The 13,920-nt window shown below is 43.9% G+C and overlaps 1 protein-coding gene across 3 annotated transcripts in view; it reads right to left on the bottom strand.

The window, feature by feature from the left end:
• PARD3B (par-3 family cell polarity regulator beta) overlaps positions 1–13,920 on the bottom strand; it is a 1,737,215-nt gene that overhangs the window by 443,158 nt on the left and 1,280,137 nt on the right. For all 3 annotated transcript variants that reach the window (XM_040357288.1, XM_040357287.1, XM_040357289.1), the window contains one exon: positions 3,622–3,751. In XM_040357288.1, the coding sequence (XP_040213222.1) occupies positions 3,622–3,751 (130 nt within the window). The remainder of the gene's footprint in view (positions 1–3,621; positions 3,752–13,920) is intronic.

The raw sequence follows: 13,920 nt of genomic DNA, 5'->3' as shown, positions 1-13,920 counted from the left end.
TACGTTGGTGGTCAGTGAGAAGAATGTTCCTTACATTGGTGGTCAGTGGGAAGAATGTTCCTTACATTGGTGATCAGTGGGAAGAATGTCCCTTACATTGGTGATCAGTGGGAAGAATGCTCCTTACATTGGTGATCCGTGGGAAGAATGCTCCTTACATTGGTGATCAGTGGGAAGAATGTTCCTTACATTGGTGATCAGTGGGAAGAATGTCCCTTACATTGGTGATCAGTGGGAAGAATGTCCCTTACATTGGTGATCAGTGAGAAGAATGTTCCTTACATTGGTGATCCGTGGGAAGAATGCCCCTTACATTGGTGGTCAGTGGGAAGAATGTTCCTTACATTGGTGATCAGTGGGAAGAATGTCCCTTACATTGGTGATCAGTGGGAAGAATGCTCCTTACATTGGTGATCCGTGGGAAGAATGCTCCTTACATTGGTGATCAGTGGGAAGAATGTTCCTTACATTGGTGATCAGTGGGAAGAATGTCCCTTACATTGGTGATCAGTGAGAAGAATGTCCCTTACATTGGTGATCAGTGAGAAGAATGTCCCTTACATTGGTGATCAGTGAGAAGAATGTTCCTTACATTGGTGATCAGTGAGAAGAATGTTCCTTACATTGGTGATCAGTGGGAAGAATGCTCCTTACATTGGTGGTCAGTGAGAAGAATGCTCCTTACATTGGTGATCAGTGGGATGAATGTCCCTTACATTGGTGATCAGTGGGATGAATGTCCCTTACATTGGTGATCAGTGGGAAGAATGCTCCTACATTGGTGGTCAGTGGGAAGGATGTCCCTTACATTGGTGATCAGTGGGAAGAATGCTCCTTACATTGGTGATCAGTGAGAAGAATGTCCCTTACATTGGTGGTCAGTGGGAAGAATGCTCCTTACATTGGTGGTCAGTGGGAAGAATGCTCCTTACATTGGTGGTCAGTGGGAAGAATGCTCCTTACATTGGGGGTCAGTGGGAAGGATGTCCCTTACATTGGTGGTCAGTGGGAAGAATGCTCCTTACATTGGGGGTCAGTGGGAAGGATGTCCCTTACATTGGTGGTCAGTGGGAAGAATGCTCCTTACATTGGTGATCAGTGGGAAGAATGTTCCTTACATTGGTGATCAGTGGGAAGAATGTTCCTTACATTGGTGGTCAGTGAAAATGATTTAAAGTAAATACAATTATTAAAAAAAAATGTAAAACACACCCATAATCCCTTCACACACTCTATATAAAAAGGGTTATGTAGGATGAGCATATGTATGTAACCAATAATGGATACATTTACTGTATAGTATCCACCAGAAAATCAGAGTGAGAGCAATTCTAGGGCCATAATTCATAGTTAAAGGGGTTGTATGGGTTCAGTTTTTTTTTTTAATAACAAACATGTTATACTTACCTCCACTGTGCAGTTTGTTTTGCACAAAGTGGCCCTGATCGTCATCTTCTGGGGTCCCAAGGAGGCTCTCACGGTTCCTCTCCGCAAGAGCTAACCCCCTCTGGGAAGCTGTCTCCCGAGTGGGTTACCTTGCGGGCACACTCCTGTGTGATACACTTGGCGGCCATACCCGATAAGTGTATGACTCAGCCCCACCCCCTGGCGTGCAAACAACATTTATTTGGAACATAGCATCCATAAATTCTTTGAACGCATGCAATATGTAGGTAGGATTTGTGTGGATGCAGCTTGAACGTGGCGGGGACACATGGGCAGAGACACAGGGGGCCCCATGATCTCCTTTTGCCCGGGGGCCCCATGAGCTGTCAGTCCGCCCCTGATTGTACCCAAGTTGTTTGATCAATCAACAGTCTGTTGGCTTTTCCATGTGATTATTGACAGCTATGGCAGGCTTTGTCCATTGACGGTTAACAATAGAGGAAGAAAATGAAGTAATATGACAAAAAAGGCCTTAACTGATTGGTTGCTGTAAAAGTAGAGTCACCTCCAGCCAGAAATCAATGTGTTTGAGTCCCAACGCCTTTATTATGAACATGTAGTAACAGCCTGATGACAGATTGTGTACAGTGGCCACAAATATCTACACCAAAAAATGTTCCTGGAGGTATGCATGAATGCATTGTTATCTATTCAGTCACATGCATATTGCTGGTCTGCAACATACACATTGTCCACTATTGGAAATCTATAGTACATCCTGGTGTCTTAGGCTATGTTTCCACTAGTGCGACTCCAAAGTTGCGTGATTTAGAGTGTGACTTTGAGTGCAGCTTTGATCTGACTTTACACTGTCTGGATCAAAGTTGCATCATAGTGCAAGCACCTTTTCAAAGTCGCTGATTTTCAAAGCTGCTGAGGTGGAAACGTGTGCCATTGAAATCAATGGGCTGTGACATGTTGTGCAACTTTATGTGTCCAAAGTCGCATGACAAGCTGCACTAGTGGAAACTGAGCCTTTAAGCGGTACTAAACCTTCCTATCCTTTACATCCAAAGAACTTGCTATCTTAGGCTTCATGTGCACGGGACGTTTTTACAACTGCTCCTGAACGATTTAACTCGACAGATAGTAACGCGTTTGTGTTTAGAAGCGTCTATAAACGAAATGCGGGTTACCGTGTTTAGACGCGTTTAGTCGCCTTTGGCTTATAAAATGTGGAAATCTTCTGCGTCCGAACCCGTTTTTTTTGCTTTCAAAGAAACGCTGTTAAACGCAACTGTCTAAAAACGGCAATAAACGAGACTGTGTACATGGTCACATAGGATAACATTGAATGAGTTCAGGGGCAGTTGAAAAAAGCATCCAACTGCCTCTGAATGTACATTTAGCAGCATCCCGCGTACATGGGGCCTTAGCCTATTTGATCTAGAACAGGAATCTCCAAACTACGGCCCTCCGGCTGTTGCAGAACGTTCCATGAGGCATTGTAAATCTCTGACATTCACAGACATGACTAGGCATGATGGGAATTGTAGTTCCTGAACAACTGGAGGGCCGTAGTTTGGAAATCCCTGATCTAGAATTTCCATAGTGCTGCTCACATAATCAGTTATGACACTAGTCATTTGATAGCTTGATGCCTCGTACACACGACCAGTTTTCCCATTGGGAAAACTGCCATGACAGCTTTTGGCCGGGAAAACAGGCCGTGTGTATACTCCATGGCAGTTTTCCCAACAGGAAAACCACCGGTAGTCGCGGCAGGAAAAATGAGAACATGTTTTTCCTGCTGCGATTCCCGGCGGCCTTTTTACCGGGAGTTTCCCTATGGGAAAACCTCTGGTGTGTACAGGGGGAAAGTGACCGAGCAGGTTCTTGGTTTTCCCCATGGGATTTCCGGCAAGTTTTTTACCACCGGGAATCCCGATCGTGTGTACGGGGCATGAGAGTTTGGTTGAGAGCAGAAGGAGCTGTGACAGTTATCAATCGTGGTATGCTAAATAGGACACATAGAGAGGATGAATCTCCACACAGGGACACATACAGCAATTAAAACTGACAAGTGTTCTAATCCCTCACCACTCTCCAAAAAAAAAATTGCAGTTTTGCCTTTAGTTACAGTTTAAAATCTACCCTAATTGGATGTAGATGTACATTTATATTATGGAGTTAAATTTTACTGAACAATGCAATAAAATGATTTGTAAAACCTACCCAAGTCTGTTCATACTCTAGAGCTTGTCCTGCCACATTGTCCATTTCATAGAAGCCTTCCCGTTTTGCCTGCTGATATTCCATCCGTAGCTGTTGAATGCGGTCTGCATTCCCAGATTTTAAGCGGCCACTAAAAAAAAAAGAATAAAAAGCTAATACATAAAATGCATATTTATAATTACCATTTGCTGAAAGGTACTTTCTTGCTCCAATTGTTAATGTTTACAAGCATTATTTGCAATTGAGCCCGTTACCATCTGGATGCCGAATAATGCTTTTATTAGTAGTTTCATTGCACAGAATAAAAGCGAGTTTTCCAGAGAATTAAAATATTCCTTCATTTATCTATAAATTAGCAGGTCATGAATATTCAGTGTTATACAAACAATAGTGCAATATAGCCTTCACACTGACCCACAGTGATATAATAATGAAGAAAAACACCTGCAAAACATCATTTTTAAACCAAATTGTATTTTATTGCCTAAACTGAGAGTAAAAGAATAAATAAGAAAGCATTGATTTCCTGCTGGAAGCAACAGTGCAGATAATCTTTTGTTGATTCCTGTAAGGTTTTCATTATTCACGTGTACTTTGCTTCTTCATTATCACCTTTACTAACCCTAAACTAACCAGACTTGTGTGCAAACACTAAAGTCTCCAAATGTCACAAAACAAAATTTTACTGGACCTGATAATGGGTAGCTAAGTTCACAAAAGTAATAAACTGAGGATTCTGTTACTTACAAAAGGATTACATGGAAAGATGAGAGCAGCAAGGCCTGATAACCCATGAAACCCTTATATTGTAGTAAAACATTTGTGTGTGTACATTGTTCTCCACCAACATTCACAAATCTGGATAGGAATCTAGAATTGCACTTTTCTCTACTCAAGACATCAAAAAGCATTCAGAATTTGATATCAAGGATATTAAAACAACTGAACTGAAGCCAACATGTTTTGTAGATAATATTTTTATTCATTGAATTTCCATTTGTTAAACAAACAACCAAAAGCATAAAGAAAAATAATAACAATGACACTTGAAACATTAACCCCTCTCCCCCCTCTCTTCTCTCCCGCCGCCAATAATGGTGATCTTGCGGCGAATCCGCAGCGAAGACCACCATTATCGTTTACAGGACCGGCCACAGAACTATGGATATCTCGGTTGTGGCAGCAGCTGCTGCCGTTACCGAGATATCCATCTTTAAAGTGCCGACGTATATGTACGTGAGACGGTCCTTAAAGCGGGGGTTCCGCGGGTATTCTTTTTTTTTTAAATGATTCTGCCGGAGTTACCTGGTTTAATCCTGCACTCGTGTGTCCTAAAATCTGAGCTGTCCGCATAGTCATTTTGCAGGAAAGGAAACTTTATAAAAACTTGCGATGGATGTTTCCATCTTGCTTGTGGGCAGTCCTGTGATGAGTACAGGTGTGTAATGGCTATTTACACCTGTGTCTTCCCTTACCTAAAATGGTGAATTAGGATCTGCCCTGGTCACATGACCCGCTTGCCGAGTCACGTGACCTGTGAGATACCGCAAGATTACACTACAGCGCGTCTCCTGGGAGTCTCGACACATCACTCCCAGGAGACATCGCGCTGAGCCGGGGAAATGCAAAGGCACGCCCACTCCCACGGGGAAAGGATCCCGGAAGGAACACAAAATGCTGCTGAATCAAGGTAAGCAAACAGATAAAAAAAAAAAAAAAAGGATTGATTAGACATAACGGATGGCAAATGCTATGGATAAGACATAGTTGATTTTTAGGGTGAACCCCCGCTTTAAGTGGTTAAATAGCTTTTAGGACCGTTCATATTTATTATACATTTCTGTTGCCAATTTGTTTGTAGATTTGTGGTACGTCTAGATATAATTACATGGGCTCCAAAACCTCTAGAGATAAGTGCAACCTCTGTATATTTTAAATGTATTGTTGCTGAAGCCAGTTAGTGGCCCGTAATGCAGGGCACACAGGCGCCGACCCCCCCTATCCACGCACCCGGCCCACTAATCTACTACGGGATTCATAGATTTCAATTTTTTTCGAAGCACATGATTAGAGCAAGAGACTCTAACTGGCTTCAAAAAAGGGTGGGCTTGGGGCGCAGGTCACAGCGCCCCAAGCCCACCCACTTGCTTGGCATTAGTGAATTACTATTCGCTAATGTCTTCCTGTTTCTTCTCCTGACTCCTGAAACCCCAATGGTCGGGAGGAAAAGACGGAGGGTGGAGACCGAGGTGGGAGGCCGTCACCAATAGATTAAGGCCTCTTCCACACTAGGCGTCGCTACGGAGTCTGCCAGCTCCCACCGGCTCATCGGGAGATCTCTCCATTGAGCCGCGGATGACAGGTCCCTCTCTGCTCACTGAGCGGGGAGGGGCTTGTGCAGCACCGCTGTCTTCTATGGAGAGATCTGATGAAAATGGACAGCATGTCCGTTTTCATCAGATCTCACCCGATCCGATCTGCCGTGGACGGATGGGGACGTATCGCCATGTGTCTGATTTTGGCAGATCGAATCGGGTCAGTTGTCAGCGGACATGTCTCTGCTGACATCCGACGCTCCATAGGCATGCATGAAGTGGCCGCTCAGGTCCGCCGTCAAAACTGGCAGGTGGACCTGAAGGGTTTGACTGTGTGAAAGGGGCCTAAAACTGCTCTGCCTGGCTCATTCATTCTCTGCAAGCAGCAGGCATCCCTGCTGCTCACACCTTCCCTGTGTGTCAGCTGACTTGGTACCTACATCCGGTAAGTCAGTTGGCGACCGGGGGGCTATGGTGCGAGGTGGCGGGCTGAAGGGACGATTTGCCGCCCCCCTCAGACCCATGAATCATCATGAATAAGCACTGAGACACAGTGCGAAACGCGTCAGCTTTTTTATTCTGTTTTTGGCCGTGGCATGTATTTTGTGATCCATTTTTATTAAAAGGAGACGTTTTTTGGAGTGCGGCTGTCCCAGCCCTTTCTTTCATTCAAACCTAACATAATAGGTTCATTTTAAACATTTACTCGCTTGACTAAGATTGAAGGGAAGCCAATATCATCTAATAATAATTCCTCCTGTATTGAATTGTATTGTAATTGTACTGTCTGCCTCATGTTACAAAGCACTATACAAACTTGGCGCTATATAAATCCTGTAAATAATAAACAAACTTTACTTTTTAAAACTGAAAGGTACTGTATTTTCTTTTAAATGCACTAAGACCCCTTTCACACTGTGGAGTTTTTCAGGTGGTACAGCGCTAAAAATAGCACCTAAATACCGCCTGAAAAACTCCTGCCCAGCCTTCTCAATGTGAAAGCCCGAGGGCTTTCACACTGAGGCGATGCGCTGGCAGGAGAGAAAAAAATCTCCTGCAAGCAGTGGAGTGGAGTGGTGAGAGGAGCGGTATGTATACTGCTCCTTCCCATTTAAAACAATGGGAAACCGCGGTAATACCACCCGTAATGCGTCTCTGCAGAGGTGCATTGCGGGCGGTATTAACCCTTTATCGCCCGCTAGCGGGGGTTAATACCGCACCGCTAGTGGGCGAATCCTGCGGCAATTCCGACGGTATAGCGCCGCTATACCGCCAACGCGCCTCCTGCCCAAGTGTGAAAGGGGCCCTTAAGGTTAGCTTAGGTGAGGTTTCATTGTAAAGTAAGCACTGATAATAAATTATAAGATAAAATGATAGATGGGGAATGACAGCTAATGCCCATTTTAACTGTGTGCGGCCATTATAGATATTCAGGCTATAAAACAACCCTCCCCTTCAGCAGCAGGGCTGGCCAAAATATAATATTTAGATGTTAAATTGCTCATTAAAATGGACACTCAACACTTGCATGAAGCAGAATCTGCTTATATCTAACTGTTAGGCCGCGTACACGCGGTCGTTCCAAACCGATAAGAATGGTCCAACGGGCCATTTCCATCGGTTCACCGCTGAAGTGGCCTGATGGTCTGATGTGCGTACACACCATCGTTCCAAAAACCAATCGAGTCAGAACGCGGTGACGTCAAACACACGACGTGCTGAATAAAACAAAGTTCAATGCTTCCAAGCATGCGTCGACTTGATTCTGAGCATGCGCGGGTTTTGAACCGATGCTTTCTGTACTAACCATCGGTTTGGACCGATCGGGCAGCGGGCCATTGGTTCGATTTGAAAGCATGTTTTAAAATTTTGGACCGAAGGACAACAGACCGATGGGCCATATACACGGTCGGTTTGGACCGATGAAACTGAACCTCGGTCCATTCTCATCGGTTTTGTCCGACCGTGTGTACGCGGCCTTACATGTGTTCTCTCTTAGGGTGTATGCACATGTTCCAGATGACATAGCATTTAATGGAGGTGACCCAAGAATACGTAAAAGCAACCTTGTCAGTTTATACACTCACAACCACTTTATTTGGTACACCTCTTCAATTGCTTGGTAACGCAAATTCCTAATCAGCCAATCACATGGCAGCAACTTAATGCATTTAGGCATCTAGACGTAGTGAAGAGGACTTGCTGAGGTTCTATCCGAGCATCAAAATGGGGAAGAAATGGAATTAAGTGATTTTGAACGCAGGATGGTTGTTGGTGCCAGACAGGCTGGTCTGAGTATTTCAAAAACTGTGGCTATACATTGTAGCTAATTCAGGTTTTGTCTCAGTTTTGTTGCATCCAAAACATGACCTAGTACCCATTATATACCAGGTCTGATTATTCCTAGTCCAGCCCCACACTGCTCCTGCAATATGGTATTCATTTTTCAGCAACCCAAGACATATAGGCAGAGACCTGGTGATGAAAATGAAAAAACAATGTTTCTTTTTCTTATGTAAACCTAGAAGGTAGCATGATAGTGGAATACAGACTGTTTTTTGACCTCACATTCAAAAGGTTAGTCAATGTCCATTTCCCCTGCTACAGTGGAATTGCACTATGAGACTTCAAGAAAGGCATTATTTATGCATTACCCAGTGCCAGGTAATGTGAGAGGCATACAATGTCTGAGAGCAACAGTCCTGAATTTCAACTTGGCTCCTGACAATTACGTGAATATATGAACTGCATTGAAACCCACCAGATGAATTCAATCAGCGCTGTGCAAATATCGCATACATAATCTATTAGTTTACCCCCAATGAAACCGAAGCATTGAATTGAAACTGAATGAAGTCATCAGCAATAAAGAACACACGACTGATAAGACAATATTAAAAAATGGCCAATTTTCTAACATTTGTGGCAGAAAAAAAACTGACTTTGATGATAAACTGTCATCAGTTCCTTTTTACATTTCTAAATGATAAAAAAAAAAATATGTTTTTTAATCAGATGGCAGTGAGACGGGAACAGCAAACAGAGGGAAGAAACAAGCCTGCTTAAAATGCAGAGGATTGCTTCGATTTTACATGACTATTTATACTGAGAGAGAACACAAAGTTATAGAAAAGAATTAGAGGGAAAATGAAAATAGCTACAGAGGAAATCACTCAATCATCTGGTGTATGAAATGTTAAACCAGGAAAGCAATGTGAGCAGAAAATTAAAAACAACAAAAAATAAAAATAAAAAAATCAGGTAGGATTCTGCATTAGTCTCTAAAATTAGCATTCCACAAATGCCACAGTTTCCCCCACCCTGCAAAGAACCTGAATCCAAATCACATGTTCCATCACTGGCTTACTAGTATGGATTTAATATGAAGAAAGTTTTATACCATAGGACAATTCCCTAGGTTGGTCCTGTGGTATTTTGCTGGGGTCCCTAGTAATGCATTTCCAAGGTGTTAGCTTTTTATTTAGTCAATGATTTTGTCATTGGCCCAGATTCAAGAAGCAATTGCGTCTGCGCAACCATAGTTACGCAGCGCAATTGCTTACTTGCGCCGGCGTAACGACTTCTCCTGATTCAGAGAGCTCGTTACGCCGACTGCAGCCTAAGATATGCGTGGCATAAGGCTCTTATGCCCGCATATCTTAGGCTGCATTCTTATGCAGGCCACTAGGTGGCGTTCCCGTTGTGGTCAGCGTATAGTATGCAAATTGCATAGTAACGCCGATTCACAACGTTACGCGAGCCCTGCGTACGCAGTTTACGTTTTTTGCGTACGTCGGGTTTCGCGTAAGGCTGCACATGCTAAAAGCAGGGGCAGCAAATGCTAAGGATACCCGTCGTTCCCGCGTCGCGAGGTTGAAATTTTACTTTGTTTGCGTAAGTGAATCGTGAATGGCGCTGGACGCCATTCACGTTCACTTTGAAGCAAATGACGTCCTTGCGACGTCATTTACCGCAATGCACGTCGGGAAAGTTTCCCGACGGAGGATGCGCTCTACGCTCGGCGCGGGAACGTGCCTAATTTAAATGATTCCCGCCCGCTACGGGATCATTTACATTAGGCGCCCTTAAGCAGGGCATTTTTGAGGAGCGCCCACGCAAATTACGTGGCTACTGCTTAATGAGTGAAGCGTAGCGCAAATAATTTGCGTAGGCGCAGGTTAAAAAGGGTACACTGCGCCTCCGTAAGGAGCGCGCAGCTGTACCTGAATCTACCCCATTGTGTGCAGCTCCAGTAGAATTTCACACACTACACCTACACTATATCAGCAAAAGTATTAAATTGTCATACAAATACACTGCTCAAAAAATTAAGGGAACACTTTGAAAACACATCAGATCTCAATGGGGAAACATCTCATGTTAGATATCTATACTGATATGGACTGGGTAGTGTGTACGAACAAAAGGATGCCACAATGTTTGATGGAAATGAAAATTATCCACCTACAGAGGGCTGAATCCAAAGACACCCCAAAAATCTAAGTGAAAAAATTGTGCAGCAGGCTATTTAATTTCGCTGAAATTTCAATGCAACAACTCAAAATGGTCCTCAGTAGTTTGTATGGCCCTCACGTGTTTGTACGCCTGCCCGACAACCTCAGGGCATGCTCCTAATGAGACGACCAATGTTGTCCTGGGGTATTTCCTCCCAGATCTGGATGAAGGCATTACTGACCTCTTAAACAGACTGAGGTGCATCCTGGCACCTCATGTCTCAATAGTGTTCTATTGGATTTAGGTCAGGTGCCATTCAGGGGCCATTCAATGGTATCAATTCCTTCACCCTCCAGGAACTGGCCGCATACTCTCTCCACATGATGCCAGCCATTGTCATGCACCAGGATAAACCCAGGACCCACTGCGCCAGGCTGGTCCAAGGAATTCATCCCGATACCCAATGGCAGCCAGGGTGCCATTGTCTAGCCTGTAGAGGTCTGTGCGTCCCTTCATAGATATGCCTGTCCAGACCATCACTGATCAACCACCAAACTGGTCATGCTGAACGTGCTACAGGCAGCATAACAATCTCCACGGCTTCTATGGACCCTTTCAAATCTGTCATATGTGTTCAGGGTAAACCTGCACTCATCTGTAAAAATCACAGGGCACCAGTGGCATACCTGCTAATTCTGGTGTTCAATGGCAAATGCCAAACAAGCTCCACAGTGCCATGCAGTGAGCACAGGGCCCACTAGATGACATCAGGCCCTGAAGCCAATCTTGTGACGTCTGTTTCTGATTGTTTGGTCAGAGATATTCACACCAGAGGCCTGGTGGAGGTCATTTTTTAGGGCGTTGGCAGTGCTCATCCTCTTCCTCCTTGAAAGAAGCAAATATCGGTCCTGCTGATGAGTTAAGGGCCTTCTACGGCTCTGTCCAGCTCTCCTAGAGTAACTGCCTGTCTCTTAAGACTGTGCTGGGAGACACAGCAAACCTTTTGGCAAAGACACATATTGATCTGCCATCCTGGAGGAGTTGGACTGCCTGTGCATCCTCTCTAGGGTCCAAGTATCATCTCATGCTACCAGTAGTGACAATGACCCTAGCCAAATGCAAAACTAGTGAAAAACAGTCAGAAAAGATGAGTACGGAAAAAAAATGTCAGTGGCCTCCACCTGCAAAACCATTCCCGTTTTGGAGGTCGTCTAATGCACCTGTTGTTAATTAAAAGCAGTTGAAAGTGATTAACAACTCTCTCTGCTACTTTCTGAGCAGTGTATATTTTGAAAATCTTTATTACTTTTTTGGGCAATAACATGGTGTGAACAGATTTTTGCCAGTCACAGTCTGTGTCACACCCCTCCAGCCTGTGTCTTAGAATAAGAGAGAGGTGAAGACTCCATCAATCTACATGTAATATTCCATCCCCATTGTGTTTAGCTAGTTGGTGGACATGGAGGGAGGGACTGGGCTGTCATTTATCACTGTGTATATACCCACATGTGTTACTCTATAGTCAATATCAAAAACCTGCCTTATAACCATATTATTTCTCAGCTATGTTGTTACTAGAGTGTGACAGTTACATAGGAACATGTAGTACTTTTGCATGTGTCATTTTTTTAATGGCCAGTGGTTCCTCAGTGCTATTCTTTAGAAAGCAAGCAGTTCTTTACAGTAAAACATATTCCATGTATCAGAGATTTAAATCCACAGTCCCTCTGGTGCCAGAATGACCACACTTTTGCTAACATGTGTTATAAAGAATAAAATAATAATATTAAAAATAAAAAAAATTAACAAAAAAAATTAGTAACAACATCCCGCTTGGCCAATAGCAAAAAAGATGGCAGGGCAGGACAGTGGTTTAATTGTTTTGACTGGACATCATATAATGTCCTTCAAAACATGCCCCCGAGGGCAATCGGTGGTGCAGTGGGTTGTTTTGACGCACCACATCTCTGATCACGATAAAGAGCCTATGGCATAGGCTCTTTACCATGTGATCAGCTGTGTCCAATCCCAGCTGATCACAGTGTAACTAGGAAGTGCCGCTATCGGCATTCTTCTACTCATGCTTACAGTGTGTGAGTAGAGGTGAGCCGATAAGTGGCCTTCCTGACAGCACAACAATTATCCATGCAGCCCCATCAGTGATGCCCACCAGCGCCCATCAGTGATGCTTGTCAGTGCCTCATCAGTGCTGCCTATCAGAGGCCATCAGTGTCACCTATCAGTGCACATCAGTGCTACCTATTAGTGCCCTTAAAGGCTGCCCATCAATGCCACCTATCAGTGCTGCATATTAGTGTCTCCTCATCAGTGCAGCCTCACCGGCGTACATCAGTGAAGGAGAAAATTTACTTATTTACACAATTTTATAAAAGAAACAAAGAAAACCTTTTTTTTTTCAAAAGTTTTGGTCTTTTTTCATTTATTTAGCAAACAAATGAAAACATTCAGTGGTGATTAAATACCACCAAAAGAAAGCTTTGTCTCAAAAAAATAAATACAAAACTGTTTGGGTACAGCACTGCATGACCGCTCAATTTTTATTCAAAGTGTGATAGTGCTGAAAATTGGCCTGGGCAGGAAGGGGGTAAAAGTGCCCTGTATTGAAGTGGTTAAATAAACACAGACACATTACATATTTATATATACAGTATCTCACAAATGTAAGTACACCACTCACATTTTTGTAAATATTTTATTCTATCTTTTCATGTGACAACACTGAAGAAATTACACTTTGCTACAATGTAAAGTAGTGAATGTACAGCTTGTATAACAGTGTACATTTGCTGTTCCCTCAAAATAACTCAACACACAGCCATTAATGTCTAAACCGCTGGCAACAAAAGTAAGTACACCACTAAGTGAAAATGTCCAAATTGGGCGCAAAGTGTCAATATTTTGTGTGGCCACCATTATTTTCCAGCACTGCCTTAACACTCTTGGGCATGAAGTTCACCAGAGATTCACAGGTTGCCACTGGAATCCTGTGAAACCGCTGTATGGTCTTGGCCACCTTTCTGCAGCTCAGTTTCAGGTCTTGGCAATCTTCTTATAGCTTGTGATGGCAAACCTTGGCACCCCAGATGTTTTGGAACTACATTTCCCATGATGCTACATTTCCCATGATATTAACCACTTCCCTACCGGCTCATTGTAAAATGACGCCGGCAGGGACCCTCTCTCGATCCGGGTGGACATCATATGACGTCCTGTGTGCCCGCGGCAACGCTCATGACCCGGCGCGGGTGCCCGACGGCCGCAATTGCCGCCGGGCACCCGCGATTGATGGTAATCACGGCAGGAGTGTGGATCTGTGTGTGTAAACACACAGATCCACCTCCTGTCAGCAGTGAGGAGACCAATGTATGTTCCCAGTACAGAGGAACACACATCGGTCTCCTCCCCTTGTGAGTCCCCTCCCCCTACAGTTAGAACACACCTTAGGGAACATATTAACCCCTTCAGCGCCCCTAGTGGTTAACCCCTTCCCTGCCAGTCACATTTACAC

Source organism: Rana temporaria, chromosome 6 (genome assembly GCF_905171775.1).
Source record: "Rana temporaria chromosome 6, aRanTem1.1, whole genome shotgun sequence".
Lineage (NCBI taxonomy): Eukaryota > Metazoa > Chordata > Amphibia > Anura > Ranidae > Rana > Rana temporaria.
The sequence above is the reverse complement of the archived record's forward strand: the minus strand, read 5'-3'. Positions and strand labels throughout refer to the sequence as shown.